This window comes from Raphanus sativus, chromosome 3 (assembly GCF_000801105.2).
Source record: "Raphanus sativus cultivar WK10039 chromosome 3, ASM80110v3, whole genome shotgun sequence".
NCBI lineage: Eukaryota > Viridiplantae > Streptophyta > Magnoliopsida > Brassicales > Brassicaceae > Raphanus > Raphanus sativus.
The window spans coordinates 7,206,555-7,228,658 of NC_079513.1; the positions used below are offsets into that span (position 1 = coordinate 7,206,555).

The 22,104-nt window shown below is 35.5% G+C and overlaps 3 protein-coding genes across 5 annotated transcripts; 1 reads left to right on the top strand and 2 right to left on the bottom strand.

Moving 5' to 3' along the window:
• The first annotated feature begins 7,871 nt into the window (after positions 1-7,871).
• On the top strand, positions 7,872-12,838 carry LOC108846047 (basic endochitinase B-like). Of its 3 annotated transcripts, none has more exons than XR_008943707.1 (3): positions 8,178-8,318; positions 8,710-8,792; positions 8,938-9,249. XR_008943707.1 is itself a non-coding variant. In XM_018619253.2 (2 exons), exons 1-2 carry the CDS (start codon positions 8,024-8,026, stop codon positions 12,704-12,706), a joined length of 810 nt encoding a protein of 269 aa, XP_018474755.1. In that variant the 5' UTR covers positions 7,872-8,023; the 3' UTR covers positions 12,707-12,838. The 3 variants fall into 3 exon arrangements, 1 of the variants encoding a protein (XP_018474755.1); XR_008943708.1 differs by having other exon boundaries at positions 8,181-8,318; positions 8,726-8,792; XM_018619253.2 differs by lacking the exons at positions 8,710-8,792; positions 8,938-9,249 and adding an exon at positions 12,192-12,838 and having other exon boundaries at positions 7,872-8,318.
• A 998-nt stretch (positions 12,839-13,836) lies between these two features.
• Positions 13,837-17,106, bottom strand: LOC108845081 (uncharacterized). The gene has a single exon (XM_018618349.2). The coding sequence runs from the start codon at positions 17,104-17,106 to the stop codon at positions 13,837-13,839; it is 3,270 nt and encodes a 1,089-aa protein (XP_018473851.2).
• A 393-nt stretch (positions 17,107-17,499) lies between these two features.
• LOC108845080 (uncharacterized) lies at positions 17,500-19,320 on the bottom strand. Its single transcript, XM_018618348.1, has one exon. It carries the CDS (start codon positions 19,318-19,320, stop codon positions 17,500-17,502), a length of 1,821 nt encoding a protein of 606 aa, XP_018473850.1.
• Between the last annotated feature and the right edge of the window lie 2,784 nt (positions 19,321-22,104).

Sequence of the window (22,104 nt, forward strand, 5' to 3'; positions counted from 1 at the left end):
TCAAGGGGTCCTCACTCCGGTGGCGTTAACCTATCAGCTCCCTGATTGGATGCTCTCACCTAAAGGTGCATGGTCACCACCGATATTTTGTCAACTATGTGGAGACCATGTTAAGTGTGAGGGAGTATATGAACGAACCGGATATGTATGTAACAAGCGGATCTGAGCTTGTTGCAAAATACGAGTTTCTCTGTCGAACCCCATTCACAGTAGGGGATAAGAGCTTCTTAAGAGAAGGCATAACCGAAGAACAGCATCACGCTGCCATAAAAGGTATGTAACTTTTTTTATTATAGAAGTTCTAAAATATCTTTAAAACATATCAATCGTCTTCCATCTGTAACTGAAAAAAAAAATTATGGTTGACTTTTGTTTTGTTTGCAGGGCTCGTAGAGGGACACCCATTTTTTGCAGCAAGAGTATGTTGGAGATGTTGTTCACATAACCTCAGCTTTTGAGTGTATTCGGGTCGCCCTTGAGATAAAGATGATTTATGCGCCATCTGTTGAAGAGATGGATGTATACACGCTTGTCAGTGGCGTGGATGATATGATCTCTATAAAGGAAGGACAACCCATGTCTACTGATGACGAAAGCCAGAATTTGCAAAACGAGCAAGGTACTTTTAAACAGACGCATACATATTAAAATTGGCAGATAAGAAAAGTTGTCGGCTACATATGTGTGTTGGTGATGTAGATTGTTTGTCTACCAATATAGTACGGTGTTAAGTTCATCACCTAGTTAACCGCTTAGGAGATAACTTGACATGTATTGAATGAGCTTAATATCCCTAATCAGCGAAAGTAGATATTAGGGAAGTAAGTGAACTAATCGGACCTGTTCTCTAAGGCTTGCAATCGATTCTCATCTCAACGACAGTTAGATGGTGAGATCGATCTGCAAAGCGATCACTACCACGACAGTGGAGTGTTCCGCTGAGTGATCCGAGTTCTAGAAAGCACTTCATCGCGCTTGAATAATTGTTTGGCTCCAATTCAACATCCAATGAAATACCCAGGCTAGCTCCTTGTTAAATTGCATCAATCTCTTTTTTTTTTTCTTGTTTCCTATCGTCACTTTTAAAACCAAAACAAATCTTCTTCTTAGCTTGATTTCGAAACTCATAGAAATAAAGTGTAGACTGGTCCTCTGGATTTGAATCTAAAGTACTATAGTTACAAATGTTAACTTGGCAGTAGTGTATCAACGTGGGAAAGCATCAAACAATCAAACTGATCGTCAAAAATTGGTTTATCAATCTCAAAATCAGGCCAAGGTGTGAAACTGTTAGGAAAAGAATGAGACAGTGCCAAATCTGAAAGCTTTTCATCATGAACGAAATCAAATTGATTCTTTGGCCTAAGAAATTTTGGTTCATGCAATTTCCTAAACCAAATTTCTTTCAAAGCACACCTCAATGAGAACAATTCATGAAGAGATTTAAGCAAAACGTTTTTTAACCAAGTAAAGATTTGTTTTCTATTAGAAACTCTCGGATTCAAAACATTTTCATGAAGAGAAGAGACAATTAACTCTTGATCCTTACAGTGCTTTTGATTATGACGAGGGCTTGACCGAGGAAACACCTTTGGTTCATTGAGGATCGGTTTTGGCTAAGGACGCTTCTTTCTTGGACCTGAATCTCCTTTAGAAGTCTGGTAGTCGCGGATAAACGGACTGGAGAACCTCTGATTTCGAAAATTTATAACTCCTTCCTCCCTGAATCTTTTCAAGTGACTCCAAGCTTCAGTGAATCCTTGGTGAGTTGGCTTTCCAGGGAAATTGGATTCATGACAAAAGACTTTCTGAATGTTGAGATATCCTTTTTGGACTGAACCCCTGTCTCTGGCATTTCCAAGGTAGCCAGTTTGGTCAACAAAGCTTCTCCAAATCTCAGGCTGTTGGGCACGGTTAATGCTTTCATTTCTCAGAGACTGAACCTGTCTTTTCTGGATACTCAAAACAAATACTAAAAGACCAAGATCAAATGTGCAAGACAAATACTTGTTCAAATAAAAAATCAAGAAATCTTTTCCAAGAACAAGTAGCACACATTTCAGCATGTCAAGATGCACATCAAAGTAGACATTACAGACCAGAATTTTATCAAGATATGCAACAATAGTATTCATTTTCAAACTATGCATATCCTGTTCAACATCTGAACACACAAGCTTAAGTTCAGATTTAGAATCACTATCAAAGACTTAGGATGTTTTTTAAAGAAAGTGTTGTAAACCACAATATCATCAAGACTCAAAACAACAAAAATTATCACAAATTGATCTCAGAAAATGCCAAGTTTTACCAGTTTCAGAACGAAAAAGGTCAGGCGTCAAAACAAGATCACAAAAATCAGTTTCAGTTTCAAGTGATTTCTGTTCCAGCAACTTCTTAATCAAAATTATGTCCAAGGCATAAGAGGATGCAAACAAATCATCAATGATCAGTGCATTTTTAGAAAAACTCAGATCAAAGCCATTTCCATTGAAAACAAACGAATCAAAAGATTTCTAGCACAAAAATCAGTTTGTTGCAAATCAAGATCAAATGACTTTCAAGAGGATGAAAATCTTTGTTATGTTCCAAGAACTGATCAAAGCTCAAAATAATTCCAGAAGTGATGCCATTGACATTTTGAAAACGTGGTTGATCAAGAATTTCATCAGGTTTAAATTTTTTAAAAGAATTAAACCTACTTAGCGCAGGTCACAATCAGGAAGGCATCGATCGACCAGTTAAAACTTTTCCTGCTAGGCTAACCAGTTTTAAATTTTTATCTAATTTTACATAAATAATCATATATATATATATATATATATATATATATATATATATATATATATATATATATATAACTAAAAATATTTATAGGATTTTGTATTATTGTTAGAATCTAAAAATGATCTGAAAATAAAAATGAAAACTTCAATAATAATTTAAAATATAGGGAATGCTAATTTATTTAGATAGATATTTAAATAAAATATAAAAAAATTATGAAATATTTTAAAATTTGCAATATTCAGCACCTTTGACTGGTTCCTGTTGAATTTGTCAATTTAATTCATATTTGGTCTTAACATAATCTGAAACCAGTTTTTTTAAAAGTCAATCACGGTGGACTGACAGGTTCAGCTTTCAAAACACTGACAATAAGTTAAACTAGGTAGTTGTCCGAAAATTTGCGGGTATAAACATTATATAAAAAGTTTACATATATTAATATAAATCGGAAAACTGATGAACAAAAAATTATTTCATAACATTCTATTTTATGTTGTTTAACCATTTTGTTTTACATAGATGTAAAAAATAAACTATTTCAAAATTACAAATTTTCCATAATATTTTCAAATCACATATCACTTTTTCACACATTTTATATTAAATATTTAACATAAAACTCACAATTGGTTAACAACCAAATTTATTTTTAAATTATCTCCAATGAACACACTATCTTGTCAAACGCTGATTCATTTGACCAAGATTTTCATTAAAGGTAATTTTATTTTAGATATCTTTTGAAAGTATTATTTTCTTTTTTACAAAATTAATTTAATACAACCCTATTTTAATTAAATATATATCAAAAAATCATATATAATTTTTAATAATGTGATGTAATTATTTTGACATATATCAATGTGAGATTCAATGTATTTATTACATCAAAATAAAAAAAATTCTATTTGTATAAAAATTGTAAGAACTTGGTTTCATACATTGTAAAAAAATTTAATATAATGTTCTGATTTTTTCGATTTTATATTCAAGAAATAATTTAATTTATTAATATTATTTTAAATGACTTACCATACAATTTATTTTTTAAATAATTTATAAACTCGCAATATGATGCATTAATATTTATTATAATTATTTTATTATAATTATATGTTTTATATATGTATATTATGACTTATATAGGAAATTAAATCTTTTTACAACTGTTTATAATAGAAAATAAACTCATGCAATATATTTGTATATAAAGTATCATCATAATTATTAATGTCTAATAAATTCCATGCATGCTTTTCAAATATAAAATCATTATATCAATTCAAATAAACATTTTTGTTTATTATTTTATGTAACTTATAAATATATAAAAAATTAGATCACATTATTACTCTTTCATAGTTTCAACAATTAGTTACCATAAATAATTATTTATAATGTTATGTAGATTATTTGGAAAGTGGTGATTGAATTATCCTTTCCTTTTAGATAAAATTATAATAAATAACATTAACAATCATAGGTCAATCAACTTATAACAATTTGAAGAGTTCATTTATGATCGACGCATAATAAAAAATCACGTATGTGACTTCTCAATCAATATATAGTAGGATCTATATTTTTATAAATAATTTATAACATTTTATAAATTATTTTAAAATTCTAATAAATTTATTCTGTAAACAAAGATAAATAATTTAAAAATAATATTAATAAACAAGTTTGAATTTTGTAATATTTAAATAGTTATTATATAATTATATTCGAATGCAATTAATCAAATAAAGTATAAAACTATTATAATTATCTTATATAAAAAGTCATTCATTATATTTTATAGTTTATATATATATTAAAATTAATAAATAAAAAATATTAATCTTTCTATAATTTCGAGAATAGTTGCCAGAAATTGTTATTTGTAATATTTTTTAGATTATATGGTAAGTGATGTTTTATGATTTTAGACTTCCTTAAATTTTTAGATCTAATTTAAATAAATAAAAATTAAAAACAATCGACCAACTAAATTATCACGATTTTTTGAAATTTCACATATAAGTGACACGTCACCATAAATTAATAAAGTGAATTTTCATTTAATATTATAGGAGATTTATGGATTATTTGTTGGTTGAGCTTCGTACATCTAAAACGATTCTTCCCTAATTACACCTCGAAAACAAAAAAAATATATATTATTTTTTTTGCTCACTTGTGTTTCTTTCATAACATAATTGTTTATGGCCCCACTAAAATGTTCCAGCTGTTTTCCATCCTCTATTTGAGCCTTTAATATATAAAAAGTCAAAATTTTTGGCCGACCATGTTGACTATGATCTGATACTTATTGAAGAAATCCTCTTTTTGTTGCCAAACGAAAGATAATCTTCTTATTAAATCCCTCATCTAAAACCATATGGTGTTTTGACCAAAAAAAATAAACCACATGGTTTTTTTGATATTCAATAATCTATGCCATTTAGTTGGTGAGATGATAATATTTTTAAAGGTACAAACTTAACTTTCTCAAAATTAAATATAACAAAAAAATGATTAGGCCAAGTAGCAACAATAGTATGGACTACAACTTTTACTCTAAAACCATTCATATAAAAATAAAACAATCATTAAAGCATGTCTTTCAAAATAATCTTATTCCAAACGGGTTAAATTTATGTAGTTCTTAATTAAATTTGATGAGGAAAAATCATGCCTCATCATTTCTACAATTTTATTCATATATGTTGTTTTCTTATTTGTTTCTGGTGTTTCTTGATAGCCACCAATTAGACTGCACTAAAATATGAGCAAATTAACGTAGTTACTCAAACCACCATTATATCATTATCATTAGCATAACTTTGGCAAAAAAAAAAGCTTTTTCTTTTTAGTTTTGACAAAGCTTTTCTTACACTCTTTGTTGTGATCTTAGTTGTTTTTTTGTAAGTATGTAAATTTTCGTTATCATGATAATGATACAGACGAAACAAACATAATTTAAAACAAAAACTAATGCATAGTTAAAGCAAAGGTCTAAACAAAGCCCCTAAAAAAGATGGGTTAACGATTTTTTTCCACACAAGAACTATCATATAGTAACAAATCCACATAAACTTTACATGTCGTTCTTCTTGTGACACTCTTCGTCGTCGATTCTCTTGTTGGGAAAGAGAGACAGATTTTCTGACTTGGGGATTTAGGGCTTGGGATTTTGATTTTGGGTTAATCCGATTTACCTCTCTAATCAGGTCATATTAGATTTAATAAGGTTAGTTATTGGTTTAGTTTTAAAATACAGAACACTAAACCTACTTTAAACTGGGATTTACCGGTATTAGATCGTTCTTCAAACTTCGGGGGGAGTCGAGTTTCAAACTTTCGATTTGGGGAGAAATAAGTTTGCATACTTAAACTGTATGGAATTATGACTAGGCGTAACGTCTGTGTAATCTGCAGTAGCGGCCCTGAGTACAAGCCATGGAAGCATGTGCTTCCGGCCATTTTTAAACTATGTATTATTTCGGCTTTCAATTTCTTAAGATTCTCTAATAGCTAACTTGGTTTAGACGCAGTTTTAATGTGTTGAAGGTGTTAGGTTCAAAGCGTCTAGATTACATTCTTAGCTTTTATATTTTGTTGTTTCTAATAATAGGTCTAAAATATATATTTTGCTTTCAGTCCTTAATTTTTTTAGGCCGAGCCTGGTGATCTGTTACTATATTGTTCTAGTGTGGAAGTATGTCGTTAACCCGAAAAAGATAAAAAAAAAAGATTAATCATCTCCCTAAAGAAGTGAGTAAAGCTTAGTTGAGTGAATAACCATGTGTAGCCATTTCTTTCCAGTTGAGTATCACTTAATCTTCATACCGGAACTTGTAACAAAGAGCAACATCAATAGATAATGACATCCGGAGAACAAATTGAGGAGCATCAGTTTTTTCCGAAAGTGGCTTCAAGAGGATGACAAGGCGAAGCGGGGTTGGCTAAGTCCCGGTCCGACCATCACCCGTAGGAGCTCACTTCACACGCTGCAAGAACTCCAGAAGATGACAAATGTAAACTGAGGTTTAAGATCTCTACTCCGATCTCCTCACACCAGCAAACACTTAGTGACGATATTGATGCTAGTAACGATATTGATCATGAACTTGATACGGAGCTGGAAAGGGTTCAGTTTCAGAAACAAGAAATCAGCATGATGCAAGAGATTTATCTTCCTTCGGGAAACAAGAAGAACAGAGGAGCAAGATCCAAACGTCATATGACAAGGAAAGCCGCAAGCTTGGCTAAACGAAAACCCAAAAGAGAAAAGTCCTAAACAATGGCCTCAAATAGCAGATACATCACATATCCAAAGAACAAGACGGGAATTTCTACAACAGAAACCGACGTAAGAGATAAGAGAAAAGAAGATGGAGAGTCCATACTAGAGAAAACATAGGCGCTACGTTTTGCAAGCTAGTGAACCCTCCAGCTGAAAACTAACCCAGATCCAGCAATATAAAAACTCAGATCTACTTTGGAAACAAAGCTTCTTGAGGCTAAGAGACCAATCACCGCCTCATCAATACTCAGGAGGAGTAGAGAACACACCCTACATCCGATTTTATCAGTCAGAACGGACCGCTTTCCAACTTTAAACTAGAGATGTTTAGGCATAAGGAAGTGCTGAAACCCAAAAAATCAGAAACTAGGAGACAGAGAAAAGCACAAAAGGAAGGGGATGGTTTTAGAACAAAGAATGGAGAAAACAAATCTCACACTCTCTTACTTTTTTCTTGTTTTCCTCTTAGTTGTTTTGTTAATTAATTATCTATAATCGGGGCTCGTTGTTTGGTGGTGATTAACTTGAAAGAAAAAACCCAATAAGGTGAAGCCATCAGGGTTCGAATCACGGCCATTGGGAAATTAACATTTCGGCATCGCCAAGGACAAGGGACCGACACGTGGTAACACGTGACGTACTAATCTGAACCATTTCTATGGAGTCAGGATACCCATGTATAATTCAAAAAAAAATCTATTATCTTCATAACATATTTTATTTCAAATCTTTATCATGCATTTTTTTTCTCTCACCATCATTGCTTTGCCTCGACTCAGCGGATATCAAGAAAATCAAATTAAGAGTTTGATGGGAATAAATTAATAATACTCGAGATGCCAAAAAAAAAATTAATAATACTCGCAGATTGAATCTTGTATTCTACTTACTATATATAATACGCTCCTTTGGTTACTAGAGAAACCATAAACTTTGAGCAAAATGAAGGCTAATCTTTCCCTCTTCCTCATCTTCTCGCTAATCTTATCATTTGCTTCTGCCAAACAATCTGGTCGTAACCGCACCCGCGATCTTTCGAGCATCATTGCAAAATCTCAGTTCGAAGAAATGCTTAAGCATAGAAACGATTCTTCTTGTCCAGCTAGAGGTTTCTATACTTATGACGCCTTCATCACCGCTGCAAAATCCTTCCCCGGCTTTGGCACCACCGGAGCCACCGCGGCAAGGAAGAGGGAGATTGCCGCTTTCTTCGGTCAAACATCCCACGAAACCACCGGTACGTGCTAACCTTTCAAAAGAAACCTTTTCTACGTTTGACTTCACATAAAATTTTATGTTTTAAAACTTATATCTTCACACTTCTCAGTTTTTTTTTGTATACACCCTCAGTTTTTAAATAGGGAAATTGGGCTCTACAACCTTCAAACAAAAGATAATTAGTTCACTATCTAAAATCCCTAAAAAATCGATATATACTGTGCACAATATACATAATTGCCATATTATCTTTCAATTGTGACCTGTGTGACCTGCTGAGAATTATTTATTAAATAAATATTCAATAAACAATATAATAAAGTGTGGCCACCATTGATACACATTTTCTCTTCTTCTTCCTTTTTTCACCACATCTTTGTTTCCTCTTCATACGTACAAACACACACCAGTTTATCTCAAACACAGGAAGAAATAAATATTCTGGGCATACTAAATTGAATTTGGTGGAGAAGATGGCACCGTAGAGAATGAGGTGACATCACGCTTTTTACTCTGTTTTTATTTTTGTTTCTATACTTGTTTCTGTTTTTATTTTTATATTGTGTTTATGTTTCTGTTCTTATAATTTATTTCTGTTTTTGTTCTGTTTTTTTTACTCTGTTTTGTTTATGTTTTAGTGATTCAATGGTGAAGAATTACGATGTAGGACCAGTAGAAGCGTTTCTGTGTCGAAGAAAGAAAATGAGATAAAAATGATCTTTATATGCTAGTGAAGAATAACGAAGATGAACGAAATGAAAGTGTATCAGCACGTTTGAAAAAAGAAGAACTGAAGAAGATGAACTCGTATTCTATACTATATTCTGCGAACGAAATAGTATACTATTTATTTTGTAATGCAGCTATTTTTGTAAGATTACCATACTATTTGAGACATATTTATATACTATTTTGTAAAAATGTAATAATCTGATGACTGACTGTCAATATTTGAAAACAGGAGAAATTGTTATATCTCAGATGTGGGTTGACATTTCCGGGTTAGGGTATAGTTTTATCATCTGGATTTAGAGTTTATAATTGACTTTAGGGTTTACTAATTAGTGATTAAGCTTTAGTATTTAGAGTAATAAAGGTGAATTTGAGACCAATATTAGATTTTAAGATTTGTGTTTAGAGTTTAGGATATGTAATTTATAAACCTATTACAAAGGAGGACTCCAAGTGGAATACTATATGAAATAATATTCTATTCATTAGACAATATACCATTTAAGCTCCATATAACTTAAATATTTGCCCATGGGTTCACTAATCCATAGAGGAGGTTAGGGTTTAGTTTTGAAGAGTGGAGAGGATTTAATTTGGGAGTTTGGGTGTAAAAAAAAAGAATTATGAAATTACAAAATATGAGACTTTGGAAACCCATAAGAGATTGGCATTTCAAATTTGAGGGCACCATAGAAGATGCCATAACATAAGATGATATATATCTCACTGGACTCTAAATAGAATACTATATGAAATAGTATTTTAATAGTTACTATACCATTTAGTATACATATACATAAAACATAAATATATGTCCATGAGTTCACTAATCCATAGGGGATATAGTTTTCCAAATATATGACATGTTCATATTAGGATATGGTATAATAATTTATAATATTTTTCTCAGTCAGCGGAATGTTACACCTATTACAAAAGAAGACTCCAAACAGAATACTATATGAAATAGTATTTGTTATTTTAGTTACTATACCATTTCACTACATACACTGTAAATATTTGCCCATGGGTTCACTAATCCAAAAGGGGGGGGGGAGTTAGGGTCTAGTTTTGAATAGTGGGACGGTTTAAATTGTGAGTTTGGGTTTAGGGTTTAGAATGGTATGATATAGTATGTATTCTTTAATGTAGCTATTTATGTAAGGTTACCATAAATGGTACTGAAGTCCCATGAATTATTGATAGAAAGAATAATGACGGTAAACGAAGTAAAGATGTCACAATTTAAGGTTTAGTATTTAGAAGTTGGGCCTGAGTTAATCCTTATATACCATTTAGAGAGTTTCTATACTATGTGGTTACGTTGAGAAAATTGACAGCATTTTATATAAATTTTATTTGGATTTATAATTCAGTTATTTGAGTTTAGATTTAGTAACTAGATGATTTGTCTAGAGACTAATATTTGAGTGGATGGATAAAGTTAAATATGTATGTTCTATATTATGGCTGATAAATTTTAAATATATAATAAAAAATTATAGATTATATTTTGTTTATAGTTTTTTGATTAGAATAGATATTTACTAATTAGAGGTAAGACAGTGATGTGGATGATTTTGGTACTTTCGTTGTTAATAGTGTGCATTAAATTTTGGCCACATCTTATTTAGTTACCATCATACGTAAGTTTCTCATTCACCATATATTTGTTTTGGCCACATCATCTCTAACAAGACAAAAGTCACTGGATGATTACAGGTAGAAGGGGCAGAACCGGATAATAATTGGTATAAATGTTAGTTATTACATTATGTCAAAATCAATGGTCTGCACCTAATTAAAATATCAAACTTAGACATCTCGCAAATAAGCCCTTTTAAATATTTGATGTTTTAGACTTAAGACAAATAAAAAAAACCACAGTTATTCTCAGTTTTCGTCTTTTATCTAAAAATAAACAATCTTACCTAACAATAACCATGCCAATTCAATCAAATAGATAATCATATTGCATACGAAAAATGGTCATAGAAATCAAATAAGGTTAACCTCTTATAATGAAACTTGAAAACGTCATCAAGCACAAAAAAGTCATAAACAATCAATTAAAAAAAGATGCAGGAGTATTTGTTTACATTTGGCGCTGGCGTTTATAAATAATTAAATACCAAGCAAATATTTGTAGTGTTTCTATTTTTTTATTGAAACTGTATTATTTTTATCAATACTATTATGTTCAGTTAACATGTTATTTAAACTTCATTTGAGTTTATTAGAAAATAAAGCAAACTTAAAATAACAAAATTTGGGTTCACCCCTCGGGTGAACTTTCAAATTCACCACACCACATTTTTAATGATCAATTAAACTGCCACGTATATAAATAAATAAAAATATATTATATTAAATTTAAAATAGCTAAAAATAGTAAAACGTTAATTTTAACAACAGTAATGCCGCTATCTAAACCCTAAACTTTAATCTTAAATTTTAAACTCTATACTCTATATCATAAATTCAAATTATATACCCTAAACCCAATTTCTATACCCTAAACCCAATTTCTATACCGTAAACCCTGAACCCTAAACCCTAAACCCAAACCCTAAACAAAAATTTGGGTTTAGGATTTATGGTTTGGGTTTAAAATATAGGGTTTGTAGTCCAAAATTTTGTTTCGGGGTTTAGATTTAAGATTTACGGTTTGAGTTTAGGGTATAGGATTTAGGTTTAGAATTTACGGTTTGGGTTTATAGTCTAGGTTTTGGGTTTAGGATATAAAATTTGAGTTTAGGATATAGAATTTGGATTTAGGGTATATGATTAGAATTTAAGATTTAAAGTTTAGGGTTTAAATAGCAGCATTAATGTCGTTAAAATTGACATTTTTCTATTTTTAGCTATTTTTTATTTAATTTAATTTTTTATTTAATTATTTCCATAGCAGTTTGATTGTTCATTAAAAGTGTTGTAAAGTTTCACCCCACGGTATGAATCCAAGTATTGTTTAACTTATAAACATATATGTTTTTTATGGAGACTTTAAAAAGATAACATGCCGATTTCAAAGATTTTAAAAATGTCACGCGTGTTAATTATTGTACAATGTTATATTAAATAATGTGAAGTTGTGTGTGTCTTGTCTGACTATTTAATATATGATATGTTTATGAAATGGACGGTTACATGGGTATAGGTGGGTGGCCTTCGCCAGTGGCAGAGGACGGAACAGATACATGGGGCTACTGTTCAAAGCAAGAAGAAAAGCCATCGTCAGACTACTGTTCACCAAGCACCAAGTGGCCATGCGCACGCGGTAAACGCTACTACGGAAGAGGACCAATGCAGCTTAAAGGAAACATCAATTATGGACAGTGTGGTGAAGCCATCGGAGCGGACTTACTTAACCACCCAGCCCTTTTGACCAAGGACGCTGTAATCGCTTTCAAATCCGCCATTTGGTTCTGGATGACCGCTCAGCCTCCCAACCCATCATGCCACGCCGTGATCAGTGGCCAGTGGAAGCCGTCAGCCTCTGACCGTGCCGCGGGGAGAGTACCGGGTTACGCTATGATCAACATCATTATTGCCCCTGGTGAGTGTGGTATTGGCGCAGACACTAGAGTCGCAGATCGTATAGGGTTTTATACGAGGTACTGCAAGATATTTGGGGTTACAACTGGAAAGAATATTGCATGTTACGGCTTTTAATTCTTAAGCTTCCGTTAATTGCTTCTGTTAACTTCGTTAGAAAAGAAGAGTTAAGTACTGTACTCTCTTTTTGTCAATGTTTTCTCTCTCTCATTCTCTCTCACTCTCTCTCTCTACCTTCATATCTTGTCTGATTGTCGGTGATTAAACTTGTATCTCAATAATGAAATGAGAAGTTTTTTTTTTTTTGGTACGAAAATGAGAAGTTGTCTACATTTTTTTTTATCGAACTTCAACCTTCTTGTGATCTTTTAGTGAAACCACTTTGCAGTTCTAAATTTGGTGTCCATCTACGCCAAGTTTTGTAGAAAGTAATAAAATCCAATGAAGAGAAACCTAATGAAGCTTTAAAGATGTTAAACCCACATGTATTTAGGGTTTGCAAAACATGATGTTTTAGTAAAAGTAATATGTTATCAGATCACTGAATGTAACTTAGGAAATGGCTACACTTTGAGAACTCTCCTTCTCCTTTTTTTTTTCTTTTTTTACGAGAATATATATTAGAAACTTTGATGTTGATGGTTCCGAGCTAATCTTTCTCTTTTAAATTCGTTTACCGAATAAAGCTTCTGTGAATTTATTTTACAAAAAATAAAGCTTCTATGAACTATTTCAATTCTTCTAGTTTTGTTCATTAATCTCGTATAAAAGCATAAACAGCCACTTGCCTGCATTGCCTGGAGAACTCAAGTAAAAAATAATAACTAAACTGACATGTATACTAATCCTAAACACGATTTTCTGTTTGAAACTATAAATTTATGGTTAAAGCTTTACTTTTTCCATCTAAAGCTCGAATGGTTTTTTAATAAATAAACTCTTTTGGCAAAAATCATAATTTTCTAGTCAAAGTCAAAATTTCCCGTAGAAACTATAATTTTTTTTTTTTTTTGACCAAAGGCTTTCATATTTAAATGCAGGAGAAATAAAAAGATTACAAGCCCACTGGACTATAGTTTTTAAGGCAAATGCCATTATAATACTAACACCCCATTAAACCCCATTGTTTGTTGAAGCCCAATTAGAAACCCAATAGTTAGCAAAAGAGGAGGAAGATGACGGAATAATCGAGAAGCTTGAAGGTCGATGATGGAGGAAAGTAGAGAGAGAGTCGACACGATCACCGATCAGTGAGAAGAGGTATCTGCATGCCAGAGTTGCATCATCCTGGAGGAACCAACCAGAGAGGAGTGGCGGAAGCTCAGTATTTTATCCTTTAGTTGGCGGCCGATGAGGGAGATCAGCGCATCATGGTTTCGAAACTGCTGACGATGGAGGCGCGCATTCCGCTCTGTCCAGAGCCAGTATATTACCGATTTCCAACCAAGCAAAGTGAGTTTCTTTTTGTACCTGCAGCCAGTCAAAGTTTGCATACTAAGTAGTGTCTGATTCCAGTCAGCGACAGGGAAGTGGTGGCATCGACGCGCAATCACATTCCACACCGTTCTACTATAAGGACATTCAAAATAGAGGTGATCCCTTGACTCAGAAGCAGCATTACATAGGAGGCAATTCGGGTCAACTGGGAGGCCCCACGAAATGAGACGATCGCCGGTAGGAGACCTGTCGAGAACAAACAACCAACAGAGAAAGTTATGTTTGGGGATTCCTGGAGACCATACACACTGCGCCCAAGGTACCAATGTCTCTGGACCTTTCAGCACTTTGTAGACTTGGCTAGTACTAAAATGATCTGATGTTACTCCTTCCAGAGACCATTCATAAGAGTCCTCCTCAGCTGTTAAGTTGATTGTTGTCATATGGATTTGCAGAGCTAATAATCTCTCAGTTCTCGCTGGTGGAAGAGACCAATGACCATCAACGAAGAGCTCCGCAAGAGTTGCACTTTCATGTATCCCCCATCTTGATCTTGTGTCCTGTCTCAAGTAAGTATCCAAGGACCCAAAAGGAGACCAATGATCAGTCCAGAACCGACAAGAAGCCCCATTCCCGAGTAGGAGCTTGATCCAGGTAAACGCTTCACCCCTCATCTTGATAATCTTGTTAGCCAGCCAGGAGTTATTCCTATGAGGCTTTACAGTCCAGAAGTTAGATAGATCATTATTAAGCACCTCAGCCTTGAACCAGGCGACCCAAACAGAGCCAGATTGAAAAAACAAGAGCCAAATTAGCCTTAGACAGCAAGATTTGTTCCATACTCCTAGATCCCTTATTCCAAGACCACCGCTCTCTAGGCTCAAAGTTACAGTAGCCCAAGATACTCTAGCAGAATGACTACCTTCTAGGTTCCCTTGCCACAGGAAATGGCCACATAGAGAGTTGATACGGTTAATGCAGGCTTTAGGAAGGATAAACGAGGAACACCAATAGTTAGTGATCCCTGCAACGACTGTTTTAATTAGGAGGAGTCTAGCTGAGAAAGATAGCATCTTCACCGACCAGGAAGAGAACTTAGCCTTAACCTGCTGGATCAATACCTCACAATTAACCAGCGAAATTTTCCTTGTGCAGAGCGGGACTCCCAGGTATCTAACAGGGAGAGAAGCATAAGGCATCCCCGTAGAAGCCTTGATAGTATCTATTTCTTGCGTGGAGAGTCCTGAAGCAAAGAAGGAGGTCTTATGGACACTCACCGCCAACCCTGATCTCAACTCAAACTCATGCAGCACTTGCATTACATTCTGAACGGATTCAAGGGAGCCATCTATAAAGATCAACAGATCATCTGCAAAGCAGAGATGCGTGAGTTTAGAGGTGCTACAGCGCTCATGGTATTTTATTTTCTGCTCTGCCGCCGCCTTGTTTAGCATCAAGGAGAGGATGTTCATGGCGATGACAAAAAGATAAGGCGAGAGTGGATCACCCTGACGGAGCCCGCGTTTTCCTTTAAAGTAGCCTTGAACCATTCCATTATAGCCGATGGTGAAATGCGGGGTGCAAACACAAGCCTTCAGCCAACTGATTAGGATGTCGGGCAAGTGCAAGCCCTGCAGACAGTTAAAAAGAAACTCCCATGATAAGGTATCAAAAGCTTTTGCAATATCTACCTTTATAGTTATCCTTTTGGGATCCTTGTTCTTATGATAACCATTCACAATTTCTCCTGCCAGGATGGTGTTCTCCGCAATGAGTCTCCCCTTTACGAAGGCTGTCTGACAAGGAAGAATCACCGAGGGGAGGATCGGTTTGATCCGCTTGACTAGAAGACGCGCAATCACTTTATAGAGTGTGTTTAGACAAGCTATCGGCCTGAAGTCAGAAACTAGTGTTGCTCCTGGTCTCTTAGGGACAAGGCAGAGGATTGTAGAGTTTGTTGCAGAAGGGAGAAAAGAGTCTGCAAAAAACTGAGAGATTGAGGTTATCACCTCCTGACCGAGGAAGCTCCAAGAAGCCTTGAAAAAAGCAGAAGTTAGGCCGTCTGGGCCCGGAGACTTATTCGGGTTGAGGCGCATCAGCGTTTTAGTGATCTCTTCCGGATTAGGGACGATAGACATCTGAGTAGTGATGGCATCAGAGGGTTGGAAGCCAACAAGAGCTTGAAACCATTCTACAGAAGAAGTCAAGGCGAGTGGAGGAAGAAACGTAGGGGCGAGAATCCCTTGAAAGAAGCGGATTGCCATTACACTCATAACCTGCGGATCCGTTATCAAGTCCCCAGAAGGAGTCTGGAAAACTCGAATAGAGTTATAACTCATCCTCGTCTGAAAGATTCTGTAGAAGTAAGCAGTATTCTGATCTCCCTCCAAAAGCCAATTAATGCGAGATTTTTGTCTAAAGTAACTCTCCTCAATCTCTCTTAGGAACACCCATTTTTGATGCAAGACTCTTTCCTCTTGAAACGTCTCAGGGCAAGGATCTTCCAAGGCTTGTACCTGCACAGCTTGCAACAAACGGTTAGTCTCTAAAACTCTCTCCTGAATATTTGAATAATTCTCTCTGTTTATCTGTTTTAGAACGCTCTTGACATTTTTCAGTTTCCAACATAGGTTTTTCAAGTTCACAGCCTCACATCCGGCCAGTGACCAAGCGTCCAGAACTAGCTGATGAAAGAGCGGATGTCTAGTTAGGTAGTTGAAAAAGCGAAAGGGTTTAGTTCCAGCGGTGGGAAGGGAATGGGCTAGGTCTATGAGGCAAGGCGAGTGGTCAGAGAAAAGCGGCGGTAGGAAGACTGCAGAGCAGTTGGGGAAACTGGAGATAAGTTGAGAGTTTACAAGGAGCCTATCAAGTTTTTTTGCAATAGGGGACTCCGGCTGGTGGTTACTCCAAGTGAATAGAGGCCCAAAGAACCGTAGATCAAAAAGTTCCAAGTGAATCAGAGTATCACGCAGTTCTAACATAGGAGAGGTGATCGTGTTGACATCAGGGATAGAATGCTCAGAGTGATGGATAATCTCATTGAGATCTCCCCCCACAATCCAAGGCTGAACGTCCAACATCATAGTAATTTGCAAGTTAATGAGCTCAGTCCAGAGGGTGACTCTTTCTTCATGAGTATTCCCAGCATAGATAGATGTAAAAATAAAGGAAGGAGATGCTGGGAGAGAGATCTCACAAGTCAAAGACTGTCTAGACTGATGAAGTACTCGCAACTGAGCAGGGTGCTTCCAAACAACAATTATTCGTCCATCGTCATCAGAAAGGTGGTTTGAAGTGTAGTTCCAACCTCGACACAAAGTAGACATGAGGTGGCTGAGGTTAGGTTCTTTTATGTGGGTTTCTAGAAGGGCTCCAAAAAGAGGGTTTTGATTGATGAGCCAATCACAAAAAGGGGTATGCTTGACCGGGTCATTTAGACCACGGACATTCCAAAAAAATAGCTTACTATACATTTAGATAGGGGTTGAAGCCTCTTTGGGAAAAGAGACATCAGAGGACAAAAGGGCAAGACAGTTAGGGTCAGGGAAGGGAATGGAGGAACTAGAGGGGGGGGTTTCAGGGTGGAGAGAAGCCAAGGCAGAGGAGAAGTTTGAGGAGGGAGGGGAGTCAAAAGAAGGGTCTGAGCGGGACCGTTTATGAGAGGGTCTCCTAAAGGTTATTGGAGGGCTAACAGGGAAGGGGAGGAGAGGGAGGTTCAGAGGAGCTAAAGGATCAGGGGGAGGGAGAGGAGAAGCAGGGACTATAGGTCGGGGGGGAGGGATAGGCGGAAGATTGAGGGAACTGTTTAAAGGGGCGGATGAAGGGAGCTGATGATGAGAGTCTGAGAGAGCAACAAAAGCGTTTTCCAGAGACAAGTCCTTTGCCACACTCTTGCCTTTTTGAGAAGCAGAGAGTCGTGGGGTTTGACCTTTTTTTGGAGTTTTTGATGGAGTTTTAGCATCTGGAGCAGACGAAGAAGAAGCCATGTTTTTGCTTCTAGGAGCAACGTCTTCTTTAGGCGGGGTAGGCAACTGAAGACAGTTTTTGGCTATATGACCCAGTTCTTTACAGTGAGAACATGACGGAGGAAGCCAAGGATAGGAGACCAGAACTTCCACAACTTCTCCTGATTGGCGTGTGAACTCAACAACATCCGGGAGAGGCTTTGTGAGATCCACCTCAACCTTGACATGGGAGAGAGTGAGGCTAACAAGATTCTTTGTGAAGTCGTCCGTTTCTTTAGGTTCCCCTACCAGACCCGCTACCAAACTCAGACCAACTCTATGACGGAGATCAAGCGGCACACCAGTGAGATGCGCCCAAATTTGCATTGACTTGAAGGATGGGGGAGCAGCGGAGTGGGCTGAAGTCCATTGCGCAGTATGAAACATAGAGTCACCAACATACCAGTATCCTTTTTCAAGAATTTTTGTCTTTAAGTAGTCATTAGGTACTCTAACTAAGACAGTGCGCGACAAGGGGCTGTTGTGGATCTCTAATTTCCGACCCTTCCCCCACATATGATTGAGAACACTTTGGATTTGACTGTAGGGAGGAGAGCGACCGTTGAAATAACACACTATGAAGTCTTTATGGAGTTCAGCCCCTTGCTGAAAGACTTCATCAGGAATTTCAACAGTAGGACGACCAGAAGCGGATATGGTTTTAGGAGCTAGACGTTCAAGTGATTTGTTCTCGAAGCGCCGAATCCTTTCCACAAGAGGCGGCTCTTTTGAAGAGGTTTTAGTAGTAACAGGGGGAGGGATATTGGAGGAAGGAGTAGGAGCTGAAGTATTATGGTCGGGGTTAGGGAGGAGAGGGGGTTGACCAGAGACAGGTTTGGGATGAGAGAGAGGGTTAGAAGTTTGGACTGGAGGCAGAGGATGGTTAGAGAGGGAAGAGGCTCTATTGGTTAGGAGAGGGGAGTTTTCTGATGGGAGAATGGTAGTGAAGTTTTCTGTAACAGTGGCTGCTACAGTAGTTCCAGATCTAGTTTCAAGAAAGGCAACAACAGGCTCCACCGAAGGAGGGGAGGCTTGTTCCATCTCAGTATCAGAAGTCGCAGAGTCAGTGAGAGGGTTCCTACGAGATTTGCGTCCTGAAGGAACAGTTGAGTTACGGGAATTAGAAACAGGAAGGGGAGAGGACAGAGGAGGGTACTGAGCAGGGGAAAGGTGAGGAGAGAGGGCAGGATCAGGAGGGTCAGGGGGGAGGAGAGGCAAGGGAGGCTCATCACCAGTGGTGACCGGCGCCGGAGCCCAGGCGGAAGCGAGGCGTGACCAGGAAGCAGACATTGGAAACCGAGTCAGAGAGAAATTTGACTTAATAAATGGGATCTACTAATTCCAGTATCGGTCGATATGGAGGACAGAAACTATAATTTTCTAGTTGAACATGTTGCTTAAAGGCTGCAGCTTAATATAATTTATAAGGCACTGCCATCGGTTGGGTGGATTCTAATGAGTTTCGTAAACCCTAAAATTAATTATTAAATAAACTTTTATCACACAATTATATTTTTTTAAATACATCTAAATTATTAATAGAATGACATGTAAAATTGCAGAGTATCTCCTGGGGGAGGGGGGTTAACAGTTTTTCATTTCAGAAATGAATCTCACTTTCTCTCTCATTTTTTTACTTTATTAATTAATTATTAAGAGAAATACTCCATCATATGTCACATGTTCTTTTTATCTCCAAATGAATCAGAAGCAACTACCCAAAATTAGATTCTTCTAATCTATTAATTTAGGGATTATCTACTATTTGAAGTTCTCATTTAAATTTTGGACTCTTTCATAGTTGTTGCTAGAATATATCATGCCTCTCATACAATGCAACCTACTAACTTAAATTAAACCAAATCTTAACCAACATAGATTAGTTAAACCTAACCAGTAACACTTTTATAATATTTTTGGTTAATCTCTTAATATAATTAGATCATATAAAACTGAATCATTCTTAAATCAACGAGTTCCATATCATTCCAGACATAAGAGAAAAAATATCTGACTCATTTACAACGTAAGCATACAAAGGCCGTGTATGCTTATGCTCATTGATCTTCCAAAAACCAAATAATTGTGGCATATACCAACATAGTCTCATGTTCGTATCACTAACTTTACTTCCATATATTTACTCTTCACCTACATCATATCACAACATACACAGTTATGCAAGAACATGATTTTTTTTTATTCAAACAACCAAATAATGGTGGCATATGGTCAGTAGATTTTTTAAATATGTTTTTTATATATTACATTTTACGAGACTATGTGTATAAGTTTTTTTTTTGAAAAAGAGCATAACTATGTGTATAAGTTAAAAGGTATGACAAGGCAAATTATTATACTAAAAATGAAAGAAGATTAAATACAAACTAATAACAAGTACAACACAAATTATAACACTATTAAATTCTATATATATTTAATAAAATATTATATATATGTCTAATATGTATATATATAAATGTTATACAAAATATATATAATATTATATACACATATTATATATACCATATATTATTAATTAAATTTGACAAATCAATTTCCGCCCTTTAGGACGGGTCCTAATCTAGTCATTGTTTAAATGAGGCCATGTGACCAGATATTATCACTTAATGATATCATGTGACCAGATATTGGGGGCAGATTTGTTATCATATTTATGTTTTATGGTCACCATTTTTCATCTTTTTATATTGAAAGTGTAATCATACTATTATGCACGTGTAACGATTTTCTTGATACATTTTTAACTTTCAAAAGTAGCATTTTAAATCTTAATTTTCTTTTACTATTATTTCTAATCTGAAATATCAAATGAAATTAAAATAAATGTTCAGAAATAACATGTCTAGTGGCGGACACATGAAACTTTTTTACCCGGGTCATAGCTCAACTTCATTTGATACATAGGTCTAATTAAAAGAAAGAATTATTTAAACTAAAAGAAAAGAAGACTAGTGCATGCTTGGGTTTGAACTCGGAAAAAGGGGTCAATAGGCTGATTCTGTAACCAACTGTGCTAAGATTCATTACAACAACAAGCTTACAAACCAAAATTCTATATTTAACATGTGTCAATTGCCCTTTTTTGTATGTAGATCCCCCTCTGAACATGTCTGAAACCTGAGAGAGCAAAGATCAGAGTCAACAGACATTACCTAAAGCAGCGAGTTCGAGAGAGCTTCCTTGACCAATGACTGCCGTGGCAATGAGACTCGTCAAGGGACCACATAGCCACAGTCCAGCAGCAGGTCCCGTAAAAATGACTATCTCTTTCATCTGTCCCCAAATACTCTGATCCGCTAAATCATCTATCCTCTTCGATTCTTCTACTTCCATCTCAGCCTACAACAAGCCCAATCACCTCCTCCGTTTCCAGAGAAATTGACCCATTTCCGTTGACTCCATCAACAATAATAAACCTGTGAGACTTAACAACAGAGCTCTTGAAACTCGAGAATGGAGGCTTAAAGCATCTCAAAAAATAGAGTCCGCAAAACTCTATATTTGAAGTTTCAATGTATTTTTCTCCTCCAAAATGTGTTTTTCTCCAAAAGTAAAACTTCAAACATAAACTTCAAAATTATTTGTAATTTACTCTATAGTCTTTATATTTATCATAATTAATGTAGATCCATAAAACCGTTATAAATAACTTTTTTTTTTACTCTAAATTTCCATTTATTAAAGATAAAAAATTACAAAAACAAACAATAAAAAAACACCCACAAACGGGCTAAAACAGAGAAAAAAACCTAAATCTTTATTTACTCTGCACTTACTCTTCACTTTTAGCAATGCTGACCCGAACCAAGGCTGACAAACTCTGGACAAGCAGCGCAAGAACAGATCCGCTTCTACCCTGCAAAAACTCTCAGCCAAGTAGCTAATACCGACTCTTCTCCTTCACGCAAGCGTTGTGCCCTCGCCAAGGGATCCAATCTCAACCTTATCAGGTGTTTAATCTCAGCAATAATCACTGCAGGCCTTTTTTTACTATCTGAATGGATCCGATCGTTCCTTTCCTTCCAGATAAAATATAAACAGGCCTGATGA

Coding starts and splice junctions, on each gene's coding strand:
- LOC108846047 (XM_018619253.2), top strand. CDS start 8,024: ATGAAGGCTAATCTTTCCCTCTTCCTCATCTTCTCGCTAATCTTATCA. Junction 8,319..12,191: donor AACATCCCACGAAACCACCG/GTACGTGCTAAC, acceptor ACATGGGTATAG/GTGGGTGGCCTTCGCCAGTG.
- LOC108845081 (XM_018618349.2), bottom strand. CDS start 17,106: ATGTTGGACGTTCAGCCTTGGATTGTGGGGGGAGATCTCAATGAGATT.
- LOC108845080 (XM_018618348.1), bottom strand. CDS start 19,320: ATGTCTGCTTCCTGGTCACGCCTCGCTTCCGCCTGGGCTCCGGCGCCG.